Source organism: Parasteatoda tepidariorum, chromosome 2 (genome assembly GCF_982258835.1).
Source record: "Parasteatoda tepidariorum strain Cologne lab strain chromosome 2, Ptep-v5.0, whole genome shotgun sequence".
NCBI lineage: Eukaryota > Metazoa > Arthropoda > Arachnida > Araneae > Theridiidae > Parasteatoda > Parasteatoda tepidariorum.
The window spans coordinates 15,006,195-15,028,683 of record NC_141756.1 but is presented as its reverse complement, the minus strand read 5'-3'; the positions used below and the strand labels follow the sequence as shown (position 1 = coordinate 15,028,683).

The following is a 22,489-nucleotide window of genomic DNA, read 5'->3' as shown; positions in this document are numbered from 1 at the left end:
ATCATTTAACGTGTTTTTTTTCTCCTTCAAATGCAGGTGTTATTTAATGAGTAAGCACATCTCATTAAATGTTTGCACACTGTTTATTTTCAGTGAAAGAAACAATCAAATTTTAATAATGCGTTACATTGTTTCCTAGTTTTCTGAGTTCTGGGATATAGAAAGTAGTGTGTTACACGGAAGTCAAAAATTCATCTCTCTACTTGAGCAATATTTAGAACATGTTGAGCATTTTCGAGTTTTAGTTATAATGGCCGCCCAGTCATGCAATTTAGGGATTTTTTATAAAACTTACTTACAGGGCAGCATGAGTATTTTTCATTTTAATTAGGTTATTTCAATAATAACTCTGAAAAAAATTTCTTAATCGAATCTAAGCTTAAACTTAAAAAAAAAATTCTAGAACATCGACTAAAGTAAATTCAAATGGCAACACAATCGATGAAAAGCATATGTTGCACTAAAACAAACTTGGTATTTCTTGTTCCCCGCCCACTCATTTGCCCTCCCCCCTCGTCTGAGTACACTTTCACGCATACTATAAATAATGAGAGAAGATCATGTCGGGGCAAAAGAGATTGGGCCGTTGACGTAATAGAGCCTGACCGCCGACTGCCAACCAATTACAATGGTTTATGACTCTAATATCCTGTACAAACTATGGGTAAACGATTTGGCCGGCCTCTAGGTGCAATTCTCCACACCGTTGGCTGTTAAGATGTATTTGTTTTATTCAAATCGGCGATAACCTTAGTTGCTGAACCTATCTCGGAGGTAATGGGACATCTGTTGAAAAGGCTTAAACGAGGAAGAGAAAGATGGATTGCGTTCCTTTTTTTCTTTTCTGCCATTTCTTTTTTTAGTCGCTGTTAAACTTGTTGAGCAGATGTTAAAATAAGGCTAATTATTTATGGATGTATGTTTTCAGTTGATTGTTTCTTTCGCTGAAAATAAACAACAGCGTGAAAACATTTAATGAGATGTGCTTACTCGTTTAATAACACCTGCATTTGAAAAGAAGAAAAAAGCTTGTTGAATGACTGAGCTTATGCCTTCGCGTTAATAATTTCGTTTATAATTGAAAAAGAAAAACATCGAAATGTAATTTTAGCAACGGAATTAAAAGAAATTGCTTATCGTTAAGGGTTTTACACTGCTGTAAAATTTATCTAAAAAATAGAAAAATATCCGAGTTTTAAATATAATCTCCATCATTTCAATTTCGGTAAATCTCAAGTTTATATTTTTTTCCACTTTTTAACATTTTATATTCTAATACTAAATATTGTGAAATTATTGTGGAGATATTAAAAATAAGTCTTTCTTATTTTTTTATTAGAAATATATAAAAATGTCACTAAAATTTAAGAACGATAATGCAGAATGACCCAAAACATTTTAGAACAGCCCTCTAAGGGCATCCCATGAGTTAACCCAAACAGCTAATTACGAAAAACTGGCTTGATTTACATTATTATTTACAGGGAGCAATATTAACGAGAAAAATTTCATCTTATATAAAACTTATTTAATCATTATTGAATTCTTTTTGAGAATAGTAATGTAAAGCCTCTAAGCACATTTCCATATTTCTCACGTACTATTTCAATAAATATAAACCAGTTCTTTTACTAATCGACAGATAACCATTTATTTATCAATTTTTTTACGAACGAAATTTTATTAATCGATACGTGTCACACGACACAAATCGAATTTAATTTCGAAATCGGTAGTAACAAACACTAAATTTATTTCTCGTCAATAACCGTAGAATTTTAAAGATTCACTCAAATTTTAACAGATGAAGAAATTTCTTTGTTTATTCATGAACACATAATTATTAGAAATGAACGTTGTAAAATACTCTACTTAAATAGCCGTAAAATTTTTAAGGCTCACTCATATTTCACACCAATTATTTTTACAAATGGAAAAAGTTCTTTGCTTATTCATGAACACATAATTATTAGTAATGAATGAAGACAGTTATTTCACTAAAATGGTCATGTAATTAAGGTATTTTTATGCTTTTCTTCCACCTCGAGAACACAAATATTGCTACTTATACTTTTAATAAATAGAATTGGCATCTTAATGTTCTGCGATTTTCCAACTCTTCACGCTTTTTCCTCTGTTACCATGGTTGTAGAAAATCTTGTTTTTTTTCCCCATGCTGTAGAGTTGCTGTAAAAAGTGGGGATGTGCTCTCGTGTGGGGAAAAGTAAGATTTGAGGATAGTATGATCACGGAAAGGTGGAGATTGAGGAAACCTTGAGGCAACTATTCTATTTACAAAGATTTTAGTAGTTTCATCTACTGAGATTAGAAAAAGTGACAAACTTGACAAAACAAATAAATGCTGCATATCAAAATAAAATTGAAACAAGATCATTTTCAGGAAAATCACATTTTTCTTTTCAAAAATGTCTCTTTAGCTGTAATCGTGTTTCACTTTCCAGTACAATGACAACTTGAAACATGATTACTTTTGGTTAGCAGCGATAACTGGTAAGTAGAAGTATTCCAGTCCCTTTTCCGGCCCGACGCCTTTATTACACCAATGTAGCAGCCACACATCTAAAAGAGATCCGTAAACACGAGCTGCTTCCTCTCCACACAGGACATTTTGAAGTCTACCTATAAGACATGTCCTGTAGTGGTCAATCACTTGGCACCTGTCTGCTGGGGATACTCGCATGCGAAGAACTTCTTTCCAAGTGAATGACCAACTGAAGCCGTGAATTGAACAATTAGCGATGAAACTTTCGGCCATCGTCAAACATTTCGTATTCAGAAGAAGATCTAGAAATGGAAGCAGAATGTAACAGAAGTACTACAAAGTTTATTTAGTAAAAACATTTTAATTTCAACTGAAAAGATTATCCTCTCATAATCAAAGAATATACATGGAGGAAGAAGGCTAATTTCCATTGACATACTGTAAATCAGTTTCCCAAAATTTGGCGCGATCCCGGTGTATAAGGGAAAAAATTACATTTAGGGGCACAACAACCGAAATTCTTGAAACGGGCTTGCACCCTCCTCTCCTCCCTACCACTACTGTGATTGGGGAAAGGTTGGGGAGAAGAAGAAAAGTTTTCTATTTTTATCTATTATCGTTTTGCATTTTTATTGTTTTGCATTCAGAAGAGTGCCGCTGGCCACCAAATTCCCCAGGTATGAACATTATTGAACATAATTGGGATGCCTTGATGTTCAGAAGATACCCCCCCCCTCTCTTACTCCCACTGGTTTATGGACAGCCCTGCAGGATTCATGGTGTCAATTATCTCCAGCACTACTTCACACATTGATCGAATCCATGCCACGTCGTGTTGCGGCACTTCTGCGTGCTCGCGGGGGTCCTACACGATATTAGGCAGGTATACCAGTTTTTTGAGCTCTTCAGTGTGTATATTTTTTATTGAAAAAAATTCAATTAATTAAACATAATAAACCTTTATATAGTTATTTGTAATAATTACGCAAAAAATGAATAACTATAAGTTTTAGCTTTTTCAGCAAATTGTAGAATATTTTTATAGTGTATTTCGGTAAAGAAGAAAAATCTCTTAGACTTAAATACTAAGATATTCAAGTCATAAAACTTTTTTTTAAAAATTACTTGAATCGAATTTCTCACCTTTTTTTGATTTTCTACTGTAATTAAAATTTCCTCCAAATGAAGGAAAATCCAGTTATATTTTTACTTAAACATTGGCTTTGTAAAAGAATATTGAAACGAAAATCTCTCTGTATCATAAAATCGTTAAGGCCACCGTTGTCACCACTGTTTTATGTGTTCAACTTGACGTTACGATTTGTTTTGCTGCACAAAAACTTTAACTGTTAAAAACTGTTGAAAACGCAAAATTACTGAGGTGTGTAAGGAATGCAACTATAGAATTGAAATTTGGCAGGATGAATGAATCATTTTTGTTCATAAATTCCACAAAAGCTTTTGTATAAATTCTAATTTGTTCGAAAATTATTGCAATTTTAAGTACTTTTTTTCGAGAATTTTTTCCCCTCTTTGCTTTAAGTAAAATTTTATTTTGCTGTTTAAGAACTATACAGACTTAAAAAAAGTTGAAATTGCACAAGTGAGTAAAAAAAAAAGTGGAAAAGGAATTTAATTAAATAAAAAAAATCATGATTAAATTATTAATTCGAGAATTATTAACTATCAAATTTGCGATTAAATTTTTTAAAAAAACCTGCCTGCCGATCTACTGCAAGCTAATGTGGCAACTCTCTTAGAATTTGGTGAGCTTATAAGACCATTTTCAAATATAAGCTAGAGTAATTATTTATTTATTTTAATCTTATTTAATTTGAAAGTTTTAGAGCTCGAAAGTACTTTTTGTAACTTTTTTCTTGAAACAATATTTTTGCATACCTTATTGTGAAAATTTTTATCTCTCTCTCGGTCTTCATTTTATAAGCTCGCGTTCTACTTGATATCAAAAGTAGCAAAACAATGAATGAATAAATAAACAATAAGATTAGATGTACCCAGATATAAGTTTTCAAACATGCATTAAAGAGAAATAAAAACTATTAAAATGCGAACTATTATATGATATAAGGCTTAATGTCATATGTTAATATTTGCAAGCAAAATTTCTTCTTATTTATTGCACCTTCTTGTGTCGCGCATTTTGAAGTATTATTTTGTGTATTTTTTAAGTGCAGTTGAATAATTTTCAAATCCAGCATCCTTTCATTTCGTTACTATTAACAGATTAATAAAATGTACTTACATAGAATTATGATAATTATATATTTTATAGACAAAATAATCATCTTTTTTATCATTGACTTATAAGAAAAAAACAATCACGAGGAATGAGAGCGTTGTTAAGTGGAATCTCTCAGTAATCAGAAAAACCATTATTTCTTAAGCAATAAAATTACATCAGACTTTGTCAAATATATTCGAAGTTGGTTAAGAGATTAAGGGTAAAATTAAAAATAGCTTGTAGATTTTTTTTTAAAATGCAGCGAAATTTATTTTCACAGCCACAAATAAACAAAAAAAATAGAAGAAATAGAAAAAATCTTATAGTCTTCTAAGATTTACTGATATTTTAAACTTTTATTTCTTAAAAGCATAAACCTTAAAATATCAATATTTATCTAAAATAAACATTTATAAAATCATATACTATAATACTTTTTTTCTCAGAGTCGAATCAAAATATCATGTATTTTTGAGGAACAAATTTTTATTCCGAACCCGGTCTTAACTTTGACAAAAATTTAATTAAGGTGTAATGTTTTAAGGATTACTGTTTCAGAAAGCTGAATACCCACCTCTTACATTGTTTGTAGTACTCTCACAAAGGTACGAGTAAACATTCTGAAATAAATTCATCATTCTCATATACCGATTCATCTGCCAGTAAGTAGAACATTCTGGTAAAAGTGTCTTGAAACAATTCTGAAGTTCGGCTGCATGCCTGTTAAAAATATAATACAGCTTCTTATACGCAGTTTTAAACATTCGAAAAAAAATAACATTATTATATCTAAATTTAAGAAGCAGAAAATCCTATGCGACATTGTCCCGCTGATCCAACTTATTACTTATATATATATATATATATATATATATATATATATATATATATATATATATATATATATATATATATTTATTTATTTTTTAACTTCCAATGCCCACATGTGTTAGCATTTTGTCAATTCAGGTATTCACATAGCAGATTCGTTGGGCACTCTTTCGGGGGCACCATACTAGGTGGACCAATGTTCCTCCCACAATAAGGACAGATAGTATAGGGAATGAAAGAACATCCATGCCTTGATCGGTATTTGAACTCAGAACCTTTCTGATGCATAACCAGTTCCCCGACCCCTCCACAGTCCGGTCGGATAGTTGAAAAATGTACAGTCCGCAAAAAAAAAAACGAATCACCCTGAATAACTTTCGTTCTAATGATCGGATTTTCACGAACTAAGTGTCAATCTTAATGGTTCCTGGGGGTGACCTCAAATATGTTAATTAATTAGTGCTAACTATTAATTAAGTTACGAAATCAGACACAAAAACGTACTTTCTCTGAATAAACATATAATTTTTTTTACATATTTGGAATCTAGACCCTTGAATTAGTGGGGGTAGACAAAATTTTAAAAAAATTGGGTGGTAAATTGGGCCGCAATAAAGGTTTATATATTTGGCGATAGTCCAGAAAACCGCCAAAAAAAGTCGCCTGCGTAAATAAATATTTTAAGATAACCCATTGACTAATTCAAAAGAGGAGTGCTTAATTTTACTAGGTTGCTACGCAACCAAACTCTGATAGTAAAAAAATTGAAATAATGTTCAGTGATTGCTCGGAGAGGCTTAATTTATTGTTAATAGAAAATATCTCGAAGTTTCCAGGCCATAAACAATTTTCTTAGGGGATTTCTGACCAAAAAGCAAAAAAAAAATATTATTTTAATCTCCTTTGAAAAGTAAATTTGAATCGATTTATAAATTATTTATGATAGTTTTTAGAATTTAAATACATTAACTTTTTATTTGATATTATTTAGATTACACTGTTTTTACTATATTTATTCGAGGATTTTATACAAAAAAAAATGAGCATAACTTATTATAGCTATATACAAAATTTTAGGGATAATCATTTTTACAGTTTTAATCGAGTCTTCTAGGCAAGAAAGTTTGAAGAAAAAAAAGTGCTTGAAAAATAAAATAGAGATTGTATAATAATTCTAATGCACATTCACAAGGCTTTCTATAATTTGCGATATTTCTTTTTTCTATAACTCAAGGAATTGCTGAATGTTTAGTGGCATTTTAAAAAGATTGAAATATGTTATGCTTAAGAATAAGATATTGAAATAATATGTTGCAAATTGTAGGATTCATTTTTTAAAAAATCGCTTCATTCTACTAGATATTTAGGTTACATAGTTTCCTTTGGATAAAGATGATTAGCAAATAGCATCCTCATGTTTCGATACATTCTGAAACTTATACGTTCGCAAATTCACCATAAAATGTCGCACAGCATATTCTTCAATTACGATAAGCTACATTTACCACCAAATACTGCTACTATGGTTATTTTTGCTTTCTTATATATATCTGATGATCTCTTTTTAAACAGAGCTCGTAAGATCCTTAAGATACTGAAATGGGGGGACAAAAACTTAAGAGATAAAATATTTAATTTCATTAACTCAAAATATCTGGTGTCAAAATGTTAATTTTTAAGTTAAATATAACTTTTACAATATTGATGCTCTTACATTTTTAAAGACCATATGAATCCTGATAAAATATTAAACTGCATATGTTTACTTTAACTCGTGCAAAATCCTTATCAAAATAATGATCAAGACCCAAATGTAAAACAGTATAATTGACGATAAAAACTCAACTGGCTTCAAAACATATGAAGAGGGAAGTAAAAGTCGACATGTTTCGAGTTTTCAAATATAATCGCCCATTCTCAAGACTTGTCAGGCTTGGATAACTTGTGACTTTTATTATTGGACGCTCAAAACATGTCTATTTTTATTATCATCTATTATTTTTTTAAATCAATGAAGTTTTTATATTTTCGATTCTGTTTCTTGGGATTATCCATTTAGTTACACAACATATTATCCATTATACACAACATATTATATTATCCATTTAGTTACACAACATTATTTTACTCGATATTAAAATAAGTTTTACATATGTTATAGGCACAGGTTCTTCGATTGAAAAAATAATAATTCACTACTTTGGTAAAAAAATTAATGCAGTAAAAAAAAATGTTTTTTTTTTTTTTTTTTTTTTTTTTTTTTTTTTTTTTTTTTTTTTTGCTGCAAGCCTTAACATTTTAGTTTAAGGTCATAAAAAAATTCCGTTTACAATTGAAATTTCAAAAGTCGAATGTGAAAATGGAATGTCCCCTAGTACCAGGAATCGAAATTAAATAGTAACAAAGACAACTTTTTTAAACAAGTTAGCGTTTCCGTCCTACTCGAAGTTGTTTGAAAAGGTATTTTTTATATATCGATTCCAAAGTTTATTCTACATATATTTCAGGGTATACTTTCGGAGTATTTCGATCGAGTTTATTTTTACACCCTTATTTGCTTAAAATTATTAAATAATTTACTTAAAATAAATTATTCAAGCTACATGATTTAATGCATTTATAGTATAATAATAAACGGAGCTTCAGGCGCATATCTTTAATCTTAATACCGCTATCATTAAATAAATGGAATAATCTTAGATAAATAATAAAAGTTAATTTTTCCCTCGTGTAATTTTCAAGGAATAATATGTTTCGATCAAGCAGATTTCATTCTGGAAATAGCGAAATTATTGAGTAGGTCCCTTGGAGCAATATCATTCTTATGCTCTTTTGACGAAATATAGGAAAAATTAGTTTTCACAGTTTCTGTAAAAAGTATGTTAGCCTACTTGCCACGTTTTTTTTTTTAAATTTTTTTTTATTAAAATAAGGTCGGAAATTGTGTATTGTGTGCACAGCTTCGGAATCCTTACAAATTTCAATTTTTAGTATTTCCTGATTAACAAAATAAGGAATTTTCCTCTTTACAAATTATACTACAATAATATCTTAGAAATCATGCTAAAGTAAAAAATTAAACTAAATAGTTTAGTATATTATCAGAAAAAAAATCTACTTGGTATCATAAAGAGTAAAAGATATAATGAAATAATTAGTGAATCACACGTGGTCAGATAATTAAAAATTTAATTTCACAACTAAGATAGTAGGACGACATTTAAGATACTGAGATATTTTAAGACACTAAAAAAATTGGCTACGTATTCCACAGCTTTTAATGTTCGGTATCTTTATCCTCTTTGTAGTGACTTATAAAACATCAACACTATTTTAGATAATCTAAGTTGAAGTCACAAGAAACAAAAAAAAAGACAATCAATAATTTATATTCTTTTTTCAAAAAAAATAGTATGCTAAGTAAATAATCACCTGTTTTGCATTAAATAATTTTAAACAGCTGAATGTTTTTAATTTCTTAACAAGGTTTTATTCTTAGCTAGCAGACAATAATTCTTTAAAAAAAACTTGGCTATAATTTGAAAAGGAAACCTAAATTAAAGAAAATCCAAATTAAAGTTCTAAAAAAATTATTAGTATATTAATGAAGAAATAATAAACGTAAAATGGAAAAGAATAAGAATTTTAAAATGTTAAAATTTTATTAAATAGTTGGTAAAATAGTTCTGCGATACACTTCCGGAAATTTCTTTTAAGATTAGGAAGATATAGGGTAAACCAACAAATGAAGGAGCATTTCATAGATATTTCTTAGAAATAAGATTTTAAACGTTTTAATTTAGATTGATTGGTAAGAGTAGCTTACTACCTAACAATAGGAAGTCCTCTAACAATGCATTTAGTTATCTGGTCTTTGAGTCTTCTCTGGAAAAAGTTTTGAATTTGTTAGTATCTGTTCAACGCCTTGTTTCTTTGACAAAATTATAAGGTCAGTGTTTGTTGTTATCCGTTTAAACTACAATTAATTGCATATAATAATGCTTTTTCTTTTCATTGTGAAAAAAAGAATTCAATATATGGTCATTGAAGTTACGTTTTATTTATTTTAAGCATCATAACATAAGCAAGTACTGAGATTAGGGGGTGTTTATTAACTGGATTACAGAACGATGAAAAACCAATGTATAAACAAGTGTTCCTTTACTGGGATTTTTTCAAGTTAATGAAAATAAAAGAAAATTTTTAATTTTCTTGTACCTTTTGTCATATTATAAATCAAAATTATGTTAAAAATAGAAAAAAACAACTTCTAACCAGTGAAGGAACAGACATGTTCCTTCACTGAGAATAGATTTCCCAGTGAATGAATAGTATGTGTGAAATATGATTTTACTTGGATAATTAGTAGTTCAGCGACATAGAGGACTCCTAAAATTCAGTTAAATGTTGTATGAATAGTTCCTATAACTATTTCATTTAAATATGCAAATTTAATTGCTAAATTTATTTAAAGAATTATAATAATAATTAATTTATTATTTATCTTTATAAATGTAGTGATTAGTTATTACATCATACCTTAGACTCCTTAATAAACTAAATAATAATAAACTAAATATAACAACTAAATATAACAACTAAATATAATAATAAAAGCTTGAATGGAATCTTTGCAGGATTTTGTGCCAATAATTAGCTAAATTATTATCCTATTGCCGTCTTTAATGTCCTAACGGGAACTGGTAGGAAAAATCCATTTAAAGACAATTATCTAGGTGAAAAATGGGTGAAGTTTTTTTTAAGGCGACATCCACCGATAACTCAGTGCAATGCGAAGATAATTTCAAAAGGCAAAACTTCCCTTAGAGAATAATATTCGAAATACTGGTTTTAAGAACTTCAGAGAATCTTTAGGAGGGAAGTAGCCCTGGCATCATTTTATAAAGTGATTGCATTTACAATGCGAATGAAACAGGAGTTGAATACTGCCCTTAAACGGGAAAAATCTGCGGCCTTAAAAATTATAAGGATTTATATTCTAAAGTACCTAGGAAAGAAAAAGTACCTCCATTGGTAGTTTTTCCTTACAAAAGAATTCGTAGAGATATTACAGAATCAGTCCTTGCTACATATTTCATTGGAAAAAGCTATTCATGAAATGAAACGATGACCGCAGCAACATTTTGCAAATGTTTCTACCCATGGCTAATTAAAAATGCAATCAAATTCCTAATTTTGCTTCTTCCGGATAGGTATAAATCTCATATCAATTTGAAACTGAGCAAGTTTTTTTCCTTAAAACAAATTTTCTGGTTCTACGTAATTCTCGGAAATCTCGTTAGATCTTGAAAGCAAAAGAATTGTAAAACAATATGTCTAGAAAATTTTACATCCATTTTTAAATAAGATTTGAGGCATCAACTGATGAAGTTAAAATGCTTTTATGAACTGCGATATTTTTTCATTCGATGTTGAAAACGTTGACTGTAACAAATGCATGCAAAACAGACACCAAGAGTTAATGAGCAAGACAACTTATCAACAAAACACATGCTTCGAGAGTAACGATGCGCTATTTCTTCAGAAGCTTGAGAAGGAAATCTCACAAGTTATGTTACAAATTTTTAAAGGAACATTGACAGAAAAGTTTAATCTCCCAAATATCCAATAGCCTGTGCTTTTCTCAATATTGAAGAATTTATTTCAAAAAGAACAATTGTATAATCAAATTTTGGCTCTGAAGCTGAGACAACTAACATTAATAATGAAAATATCTTGAAAACTGATTTTGAGATAAGTCCTCTTGAGGCATTGTTAGTTGCAAAAACGATTGGTTTCATAAGTAACTACTAGATATAAGTCAATGAGAGATGGGTTTTACTCAAACTTCGAAACTCCTTTTTCTCATTTATTATCCAGTGAGGAATTCTGGAAATGGAACTGGAAAATCAAAAGAAATTTCGAAGATACATTTACATTGGCCAAAAATTTGGAAAAAAGAGGAAGGTTAAATCAAAAGAAAAAGAAATAAATTACTCATGACGAAGAGAAAAAAATACTTAAAAAGATTTAAAAAAAAGCTTAAAAAATATGAGGAAAAGATTAAACAAAAAAATGATCGAATTATAATAATAATAAAAACATCATCAGATTACACAATGATAAACATTCATAATTTAGAACGGACTATTAAACTGTGAGAAAAAAATGAAAAACATTTTTTTAAAATTATGTATTCAAACATATTTTACTTTCCATTCCATGACTGAAAAAAAAGTAACATTTTCCACATTAATTATGGTTATATGTCGTAATTCCAAGAAAAATCTTGTTTTTAGACATTTGTGTGGCCTATGGATTCCTAACGAGCATCAAACATTATCAAAATTAAGTGTTCATTCTCTGGAAAATTTAGTGTTTATTCACTGGTAAGAACTGTTCCTTCACTTGGTCATCTTACTACTTATTATTTAAACCACTAAAAGCTTAAAACAATATTATGTAAGTTATCTAACTTTTTTTACATAATTTGCATTTAATAACAAATATGTCGACACCATCATTTAGCTAAAATTACAAATTTTGAAATTTTTAGGAATTTTTTTTAAAGGCAAGCTTAGCTTAAGTGTTCCTTCATCGTTTAGTTTACCCTATAAGATGTTGAGAAATTTGTGATGTTGTGAGAGATGTTTAAAAATGTTGACTGCGTATTTTTATTAATATTTATAAAATATATATTCAAGAAATTGATAAATATATTATTCCAAATCTATGCATACGTATGTATATTATTGAAATTGTATCAGTTATTGAAAAACAAAATAAAAAAAATAAAAAATAATCACATTAAATAAGCACAATCTGGTGTATTCTATCAGAAGCACGCTTTTTTAAAACTAGACATTTGTTGAATAAAGTGTTTTTTATTCAAAATTCTTTACTAAATTGCAAATAAATTATTAAATGACTAAAAAAGAAACATCGTATTTTATAGTGTGAAAGAAATAAAAATAAAAAGATTAGCAAACGATTATTAGCGAAAAAAATATGAATGAAATTTTACGCTACGCGCGCGAAATCAAGTTCCTCCCAAGTTTATCACATTTTAATATTAATCGCCCCAATTAGTTATTTCTTTATTGTCGCCAAATTATTTTTTTTAAATAATTAATTTTAATTTTTCTCAGCTTCTAATAAATAAAAACAGTTGAAACTTTAGATCTTGCAATTGAAAAATATGTAGATTAATATGGTATAAAAAAATTCATACCTTATAATTCAATATTTTTTCATCCTCACTTAATTTAAATAATAAAAAATAATAAATAATTATTAAAAATTATTTTTTGCATGAAATTATCTTTGGGTAAATGAGTTTTATGAGTGGGTGCAATTTTTTTTGAATTGCTTCATTAGTTTTGAAAATATGACTGAAAACGCAAAAAGCGAAATTAACATTAAGGGGTACGAACTTAGAATCGCTCTCCTGTCCAAACTATGGGGACCACATTTCCCAGATTGCGGCTACCCCCTATATTTTGAAGATAAGAAATCCAAATATGTAAAAAAAAATGCATGTTTATTCAGAGAAAGTACGTTTTTGTGTCTGATTTCGTAACTTAATTAATAGTTAGCACTAATTAATTAGCATATTTGAGGTGACCCCCAGGAACCATTAAGATTGACACTTAGTTCGTGAAAATCCGATCATTAGAACGAAAGTTATTCAGGGTGATTCGTTTTTTTTTTTGCGGACTGTACAGGGAGTACGATGAGTTGGTGAGCAGAGGACGGATCACAGTCCATTTTTGTATTTTAGATAATGACTTGTATATTTATAATTGGAGTCGTGGTGGCTCAGGGGATAGAACCTTCGCTTTCTAATGAGATGAACGGGTTCAAATCCCAACGATGGCTGGTCGATACGAATTCTGCATCCTGCTTGCACCGACCACAGTGCCGACTCAAAATATTCTCCGTAGTAGACGGATTATGGGTTAGTCCCCTCACTGTCAGACAAACCGTGAGAGGTTTTCGTGGTTTTCCTCCTCATGTAAAATAAATGCGGGTTAGTTCCAAGAAAAAAATCCTCCACGAAGGCAAATTTCTCCTAATACTTGATCTAGGAGTTCCTTTGTCTTCTGCATTGGGTTCAAAATTATAAGGATATGGAGTTGAACATTAGTAGTCGTAAACACAAAAATTGGTTTGTCTGTTCAACGATGGTTATAAAATAAAAATAAAGTATATTTATAATTAAGTTTTTTTATCACTAACACTTTTATCCAAATCTTAGACTGCAAAAAGTGTGGATTGTATCACGATTGTATTGCGTGAATTTATGTTTGTTTATTTTAAATATTTTCATGTTTTGCATTTATGCAAAAAAGTAAAATTTTCTAATCAACTCCAAATCTTTTCTTTTTTTTTTTTTTTTTTTTTTTTTTAAGTTTTTAAATGCGTAAAAAGTATTGCTTTCATATATTCATTTACTACTCTCTATTTCTAGTCTTTTATACAATAAATTCTACTATAAACAGAGAAACAAAAAAATCTACATTAATAACGCTTTTCCCTATTTATTCTTACATTTGTAACAAAGGATTAATGGTGCGTTTCATCCCTGTTAATGCGTATTAAATTCAACAATGAAATAAGTATAAGAGCAAGAAAAATGATGCGAAGTTAAAATATTTAAAATTTATTTTTCAAAATGCATTTTTGTCTTAATTTACAAACGATATCCTTAACAAACTAGCATCTAAGCATTTCACAACACTAAAATAAAGCAATTACTCAAACGATTTTGAAGAACTTTATAAATTCAATTGGGTACTTGCGCTTCAAGAAGAAGAAGAAGATCATAGATAACCACACAGTTGACTAATGACATCATCGCCAACTGATAGTTAAAAGCAAAATGGCCTGTTAAAGTTGAACAAGTTCTTCCATATAAGTAAGAATAATAATTAACGTGAAGTTAATTAAATACGGCGCCATAACCCATATCGAATTTGTTGAAATATAATTCTTTCTCGTCTACGCATTTTCGTTAACTGAGATTTATTATTTGCTTTTGTATTTTATTGTAACCCATATATATTTTTGTTTTGTGCACGTGGGAACTTCGATGCATAATTAGGTTGTTTATATTTTGCATGGTTTCGTGCCAGTCTACAGTAAGAAATCTATATAGTGAAAGAATTGAAATCTTTGAGAAAGAATGTAGAATATGTCAGAATATAGAAGAATCAGAATATAGAATATGTCATATAAGAATATAGAACAGAATTAATACTTGAAGAGCTTGGCTTACTTGAAATAGAATGGAAAGAACAGTTGCTAACGTAAACAAATGCAACGTTTCAACAACCAATCAAGATCGAGCTACCCACTCTACGTCACTTGCAGGTATCCTATTCATCAATCTAACTGATACTTAAGCTTCTTGCCGAAGTGTGGCGCCAAAACCGCGTGGGCCAGATTGTTGCCATTATTACACGTATTAATAAAAAAATATTTAAAAAAAAAAACTTCGTTTTTCATATGCTCTAGCATTACCGTGGAAACTATATGTTTCTCTATTCGTTAAATTAAGGAAAGTGAAATAAGGCAGTTAATTACAGTTAATATGACAAAGCCAAATTCATCAATCATGGTTAAATCAAGCAATTAATTTGTTATAAATCGACACCATTTTTAAACTTAAGTCATTTCCTTATTCCTTTATGTTTTCGATTTTATGTTTTTTAAATGATTCAGTGACTAAAACTTGGGGGGGGGAAATTATAACTCTTCACGTTACAGATATATTTGTCTAAAACATATTAGGTCATCCATCCTTTGTTTTTTACTCCTTTCTTAATTTAAGATGCTTTACTATACCATATGGTAATATTTTGTACATTATATGATCTCTAACATCGTATAGCAAGAAAATGCCTTTTAGATTAAAATATGTATTTCTTGTATATCTTTGGCTCAAAATAACGATTCTGCAATTATATTGATTATATATCCTTTACCCAAAATTTCTTTACTTTGATAACCTAATGTACTTAACAGCACACAATAACAACATAAGGCAAAAGAAAGGACCACTGATGGATTGTGGCACCATTACAAACTTAGCCTTCATTTTGATAATCTAAGCGACTTATGGACATTTTTAGCTTCAAAAGCCATCTTTCTTCTCGAAGTTTCGAGGCTCAACATGCATTCGGAAGCGAGATATCATGCATTCAAGTCCTAGAAGCTTAGCGACTTTTCTCCAACACCAACAAAATTTGTATGTAATAAATCATTGTGATTTTGATACAGAAATCAAGCGCTTTTTGCTTTAATATAATCACGTAGCTTCATTAAAGGAACGAAAAGAAAAAAAAATCGTTAACATTTGTTATAGAGTGATAATCAGCTAATAAGCACGGATATTAGATAGTAGATTCGTGACCGTTACTTTTTCATGCAGTTAGCCTAGCAACAGAATAATTCCCTTAAAGTAGTCCCGCAGTGGACTGATCGTAAGGGACACGGTTCCCAGTACAACACTGAAGTCAAGCATCACTGGCTGCGATCAGTAAGTGAGCGGATGACTACTTTGATCAGCCTGTGTAGGAACCGAGGGTACGCGGTATCGGTCCTTGTCAAACTGTTCAACCGTAAAGTGCTCGACTTCACGTGTAGGTCATCAGGCTACCAAAACAGGGGAGCCATCCCCTCCGCAGAGGATCAAAATTACGAAGGCATGTCTTCGGATCACCCTCAATGTTTCCCAGATCGTCGCTAATAGCCCATTGTGCAGCTCTTGTATGACGTAAATAAAGTACCTGCCTAACTTTAATTAAAAAGAAAATAAAGAATGTTACCTGCAAATCGTTTGTATGTCAGTATCTTCCAAGAGAACTCTTCCATTGCCATAACGGATAGCTTTCTGTTGACCTTCTACAATCGTTTCCACCAGAGGTAGGTCTCTCTCTAGATAAATGTTGAAACATATGTGCAACTCTCTAGATTCGGGATGGCAGGCTTCAACCAAGAATAAACATCCTGGAAAGAAAAAAAATTCTATCATATCACGTATAAACAGAAAACCTTACGTAATCAGTGTTCCAAATAAGCTCACAGGACAAAAAATATGGCCCTTTGCAAAATCCTGAAAAGTCCTTAGAATCATGTTAATGTATGGTTTCAAGTTATGTGTTGTTTTATAGAGGTCCTCTTTATAGATGTGAAATATAATAGAGCTCGCACATAACGATAATTTTTTCCTCATAATGAAACCACGTAATTGTAGGGAGAATCGAGAGAGAGAGAGAGAGAGATAGTATTTTCAACCTTTCGTTTCCTTTTGTTATTTCAATGGAAGAAAGCGATACTGGAATTTTAAAGCTAAAAATCTTAAAATATTGTAGTTTATTGTGCGTGCCGCATTTGATTGTCCAAAAAAAATTTTAAAAGTGGGTTTTATACAATTCATAAGTTAACTAATCAATTTTCGGCATTACTATTGTTTTATTAATTATATGAATGAACTTTATATTAATTTTTATATTAATTTCAAACATTACATAAATCTCAATTACTGAATTTTATTCATTCCAGAATCCAAATTTATACTTTTAAATATATCTTACACGTAAATATAAGCAAATAAGAACACAACTAAACCATAAAGTGATGATTATATTGAATCATTCATTATTAGTACGTTACTGAATTATCCATTATTAGTACATAATTATTTTCAATTTTAGAGCTGGAATGTAGTTGGTGAAGTTTTGGCGCTATCGTTGTTCCGTTAATTCTTCGCTTATTTGCGTTTTATATTTTTACCCTCTCTAATGTAAGAAAAAATTCTTCTACAACGCGTCCAAGGATTATTGGGACAAACTTTAAAAAGAGGTAAGAGACATCACAAAGATTCTTATTTGCATAGCAACCTATGGTCGAAAACGTCTTCATTTGCCGCTAGGTGGTGTTGCTCCCAAGATGATTTAGACATGGCGGATCGGTTTCCTGGCCACCACGCTCTCCTTATTTAAGCAGCATGGTAATCGTTCTTTGGGATGTACTGAAAAATGCGGTGTACGCAGCACCTGTAGATTTCGTAATGGATCTGGTTGCAAGAATCGTCTGTGCTTCGCTGCGGATATGCAACGAAATCCAGGTGTATTTAACCAAGTCCGCCATTCCATGGCCAGACGATGAAAGGCATGAATCGCTAGCAATGGTAAAAACTTCGGACATACTTTGTGACAGTTTCGCATATCATCTACCAAAGCACATGTAATAAATTCTTCAATCTTGTGTTCATTTGTTTCTTGTACCTTTCACTCTAATTTCCTATGACGTTAACTATCATAGGTTGCTATGGAATTCTTAATCCCTGTTTTCCCTTAAGTTCTAAGTTTGTTCTAATTATCGTGAGACACCTTGTATGTACTTCAGTAGCTTGATTCAGGTTTAGCTTTGTTTGTAACACACATTCATTAGCTCATACAAAAGAGGGGCTATGAAAGATTAATACAAAATGATTTGATAAATTGATCAAAGATTTTTGACACTAAATTATTAGTTTTTTAATAATAGCAGGCTTTATTTAATTGAAATCATCAGATCTTTTCTTACTTGCATTAACACATGAAAAAAAATCAGGAATACTACCAGAAATATTAAAGTTGTTTAACCTTAACATAGCAGGTGTAAAGTTGAAATAGAATCAGAAAGTTAAATAGAAGGAAGCGGATATTTTTAAGGTGATGCAGCAGTTTTTTCTCAATTTTTATTTTTACTTTCCGACTGCTTGACTTGACTAAAATCCTTTCTTTTCTTTTTAAAATTCCAAATGCAGATGTTTTTCAATTGTTTTTTAAAAATCCAAATGCAGGAAAACCACAGTGCTGACGTAAAATATCCTCAGTGGTAGATGGATCATGGGTTGGAGTCCCCTTGCTGTCAAGCTTACCGTGGGAAGTTTTCGTGGTTTTTCTCTCCATGTAAAACAAATGTGGGTTAGTTCCATCAAAAAGTCCTCCACAAAGACAAATTTCTCCCAATACTTGGCCCAGGAGTTTCCTTATTTTCTGAATTGGATTCAAATTTACAAGGCTACGGAGTCAAACATTAGTCGTCGCAAACCCAAAATTCGTTCGGCTGTTCAACGACGTTTATAAAATATAAAAGAATAAAATACATGCAAAGATATCCATGATTTTACAACATGCAGTACAATTGTAAAATCTATGTTAAATTGAAATTAAACACGTTTTATGTGTTTCAATATGGAAAAATCCATTAAAAAAAATTATTATGCATTAATATGCAGGGCTATTACAAAATAACTTCATATGTTTTTGAATCAAATTGTTATAAGTTTTATCAAAAGAATTTTCGTAGTTTCTAAAGTCCTTCAAAAATTATAACTTTCTTAATTTTGTAAAAATGTAAACAGTTTTGTACCGTTTATACACATTAAAAAATTGGAATTATATAATAATTTTTAATCTAGCGAAGTCTTGTCGAAAAATGATCGAATATTTTACTGTTCAGCTATTTTTAAAGCTCTTGAAGCTCTCAGCTTTCCTCCTTTGTCTTTTTATAATAAGTACAAAATGTTACTATGTAATATTATGTACTTTATAAGTACAAAATACGAATCTATCAAAACAAGAGAACTCATTGCTACTGTCACGCGACGCCAAAATCATTGATTGAGAGGGAGTACGTGACAGTCGAGAGTCTGATGTTTCGGACGAAGGAAAAAGGGGAAATCGAGCTACGGGCTTGCTCTATTTGTATTGCAGCTCAATGGTTTTCTTATTAGTTTGGGTCCACTCATTTAAGTGAACACTAACATGAACTCAAATGTTTTACTTTTTGGATAATCATGTGTTGCCTATAAATCAACATCTTTATGATATTTATGCTGTTGATACCCATATTTTTCAACATGGTTGCAGCTAAATTCGTGAATGTGTGATAGGTTTTATGAGCACTCACACACCCTATTGTATCTCAATCAATCTATAAATCATCAAACTTAAACCCTAAAGAAAATCTGTGGAACATATTAAAACAGCGGGTAAAACGCCAAAACAATCATCTCCAAATTCGGTGGTTTTGCACGATCAAATACTCAGTGTTGTCTTAAACTAAATGTGAGGAGACGATAATATTTTGGAGGCTTTAATTCTTTACGAAAATCAAGTGGATATTATAACCATCGTTGAACAGCCGACCCGATTTTGAGTGTACGATTAATGAACTCCGTAGCCTTCTAATTTTGAACCCAATTCAGAAGACAAGGAAACTTCCGTATAGAGAGAAATTTGCCTAGTCTAAATATTGAAAGAAATTTGTCTCGATTAAGTATCGAGAAAAACTTGCCTTCGTGGAGGACTTTTTGAGGTAACTAAATCGAATTTGCGCTGCATGGGGAGGAGAACCACGAAAACCTTCACTTCCACGAAAACCGTCTGACGGCAAATGAACTCTAACTCATGATCCCTCTCCCACTGAGGAAATTTAATGTCAGCATTTGGTTGGTACGAGTCGGGTGTATTATTTGTATTGATCAACCATCACTGGAATTCGAACCCAGGACACCTCGTGGGAAAGCGAGTGCTCTGTCCCTTGAGCGACCACGGCTCTGCTTTTCATCATTTCTCTAAAAGGTAAATAATTTTTTGATGCCTGTGTAACATTAGGGAGGTTTTCGTGGTTGTCCTTCTTATGTAACATAGCAAAAAATGTGTAATTTTCTGAAAAAAACTGCTTTTTTTTAAAAAAATGACAATCGCAGGAGTATAAAATAATAAATATAATTTTATTGAGCTAAAACTTTCCAAACATTAATTTTACATTGAATGGAACCTTTGTAGGGAGCGCCGTAAAAGATTCGATGAAAACATTTTCTCTCATGTTAATCGAAATCACCCTTGTTTAGGGCTCTTGTCAAAAATTTGAAGAAAAAAAATGAATTCATCATGTATTGGGCTATTCATAATAAGCATCAAATTAAAATCATTGTTGCAACTTTATTTTTTGAATGAAATTGAAAGGCAGTCGAGGGAATTTCTATTCTTTTAAAAAAAGGAAAAGGCACTTAGAAGCATTTAGAAGAGGTAAACGACAACAAATTTTTTTTTCTTCCAAGATAGCAAATTCAACTTTTTTTTCGTTACCCATCTGTGATATATTTATGATAAAATTAATCAGTGTGAATGCACATAGTATCTCCTAGCCAATAATGAAATATAGGACAGCAAAGACCACTTAAATATTTATTTTTAAAATACTTGTCACAAAAGACGACGAAAAAATGCACATGAAGGGTCACAAACTAATGTTTTAGAAAACTAAAACACTATTCAAATTGTTAGAATAACTTCTAAAAAAAGCTGGACTTTCAACATTTGAAATATTTCTTATTTCTGGAAAAAACAAAGAGATGATGAAAGGCTATTATTAGAAAAATACTTCAAGTTTATAAGGCAATCAAACTGGTTTTAATGTTTTCATCTTACCTTCCTCAATAGTGATTCCAAAGATTTCGATAACGTTTTCATTCCTGTCTAACTTAAATATCGACTTATAACTTTTATAAGTTTAATTTTTTTTTATTTTCGACGAAGATTCTCACAATATATAATAATGGTTTTTTAAATTTAATAACATTATTCACGCCGAGAACTTAATTTATACAAAATGTATCTTATTTTCTGATGCAAAACTCTCTCAACGTAAGCGAGATTAAGAATATAAGAGCCAGTGTGATTTTTCGATTAGACTTTAAAGATTTTTCTAATAGTCGCTTATTGCATTCCTTGAGTTTTCACCGGCAATCAAGCAAATTTTTGTACTTTTAATTTCGGCTTCCTCGTTGATGATTGTTTTTCCCTAATACTTGCCGTAATTATGTATTATCTAACCCTGTTGCGTACATTTATTTACTTCAATTTCGGCAAGTATTTTAAAAATAAGGGATTTTAAGAAACTGGGTACATTATAACAAATCCTCTAGTATTTCTGACGTTAGTATTTTTTCTAAAAATTAGTTCAGTCAGTTTTAGATCACTATTAATCATTTCTAACCTAAGCATTTTATCGAAAACTTAGTTAAGTTTTAAATCATTAGTATTTATTTCTAACTTTAGTATTTTATTAAAATCTTTGTTAATTTAGCTTTAGATCATTAGTAATTTTTTTAAGGTTGACATTTTTCATGGAAAACATATTTCAGTCCATTTTAGATCATTATTAATTATTTCTAACATTAGCATTCCATTGAGAACTTAGTTCAGTCAGTTTTAGATCGTAAGTAAATATCTCTAACATTAGCATTCCATTGAGAACATTTCATCTAGCATTTAATAAGGATATTAAAAAGAAACGTTAGTCATTCTCACCTCTTGAAAACAGCAGAAAATGTATAGCACTCCATAACAGTGTGAGTTTGTCTCCGAACATGGTGAAAGTGGCATGTTTGTGGTAGTTTATTTCAGATCGTTGTAGAAATTTTATAAGTGACATAAGGCCTGATTTTTCAGAAACATCGTGACAGGTCATAAAAAAATAATATCTATCTTGAGTGATTTAATTTTCTTATTGTAAGATTTCTTGAGACGAAAACACACCATCCTACGCAAACTATGTGTTGAAATGTGCCTTCCCCCTTCCGCTTCCTCTTGTGGAATTAGATAAAAAGAGAGCTTGTTTATACTTTTCATCATAATTATAATTATGACCATATCATTGAAAAAAATATTTTTTCTTTTGCAGATACGAAATTAAGGATATTTTTTACTTTTTTATTTAACACTAGATTGCCCAAGGAAGTCATTTTGACTGCTTTTTAATTTCAATTTGGAAAACAATGATTATAATGACACAATTTCTTAGAATTTTGTGACTTTTATAACTATTTTTATAATTGATATTTACTAACAACT

At 30.4% G+C, this 22,489-nt stretch overlaps 1 protein-coding gene across 1 annotated transcript; it reads right to left on the bottom strand.

Moving 5' to 3' along the window:
• Positions 1-1,936: 1,936 nt before the first annotated feature.
• Positions 1,937-22,212, bottom strand: LOC107456179 (uncharacterized). The gene is made up of 4 exons (XM_043049362.3): positions 21,947-22,212; positions 16,406-16,586; positions 5,320-5,465; positions 1,937-2,805 (listed from the first exon to the last, which is right to left on the bottom strand). Exons 1-4 carry the CDS (start codon positions 22,104-22,106, stop codon positions 2,486-2,488), a joined length of 807 nt encoding a protein of 268 aa, XP_042905296.1. The 5' UTR covers positions 22,107-22,212; the 3' UTR covers positions 1,937-2,485.
• Positions 22,213-22,489: the final 277 nt, after the last annotated feature.

Bases quoted from the DNA above. Each gene is read 5' to 3' on its own strand.
- LOC107456179 (XM_043049362.3), bottom strand. From the start codon at position 22,106: ATGACCTGTCACGATGTTTCTGAAAAATCAGGCCTTATGTCACTTATA. The intron at 16,587-21,946 runs GTGAGAATGACT...TTTTCTTTCCAG, and splicing joins TTTTCTGCTGTTTTCAAGAG to GATGTTTATTCTTGGTTGAA. The intron at 5,466-16,405 runs GTAACATTCTTT...TATTTTTAACAG, and splicing joins GACATACAAACGATTTGCAG to GCATGCAGCCGAACTTCAGA.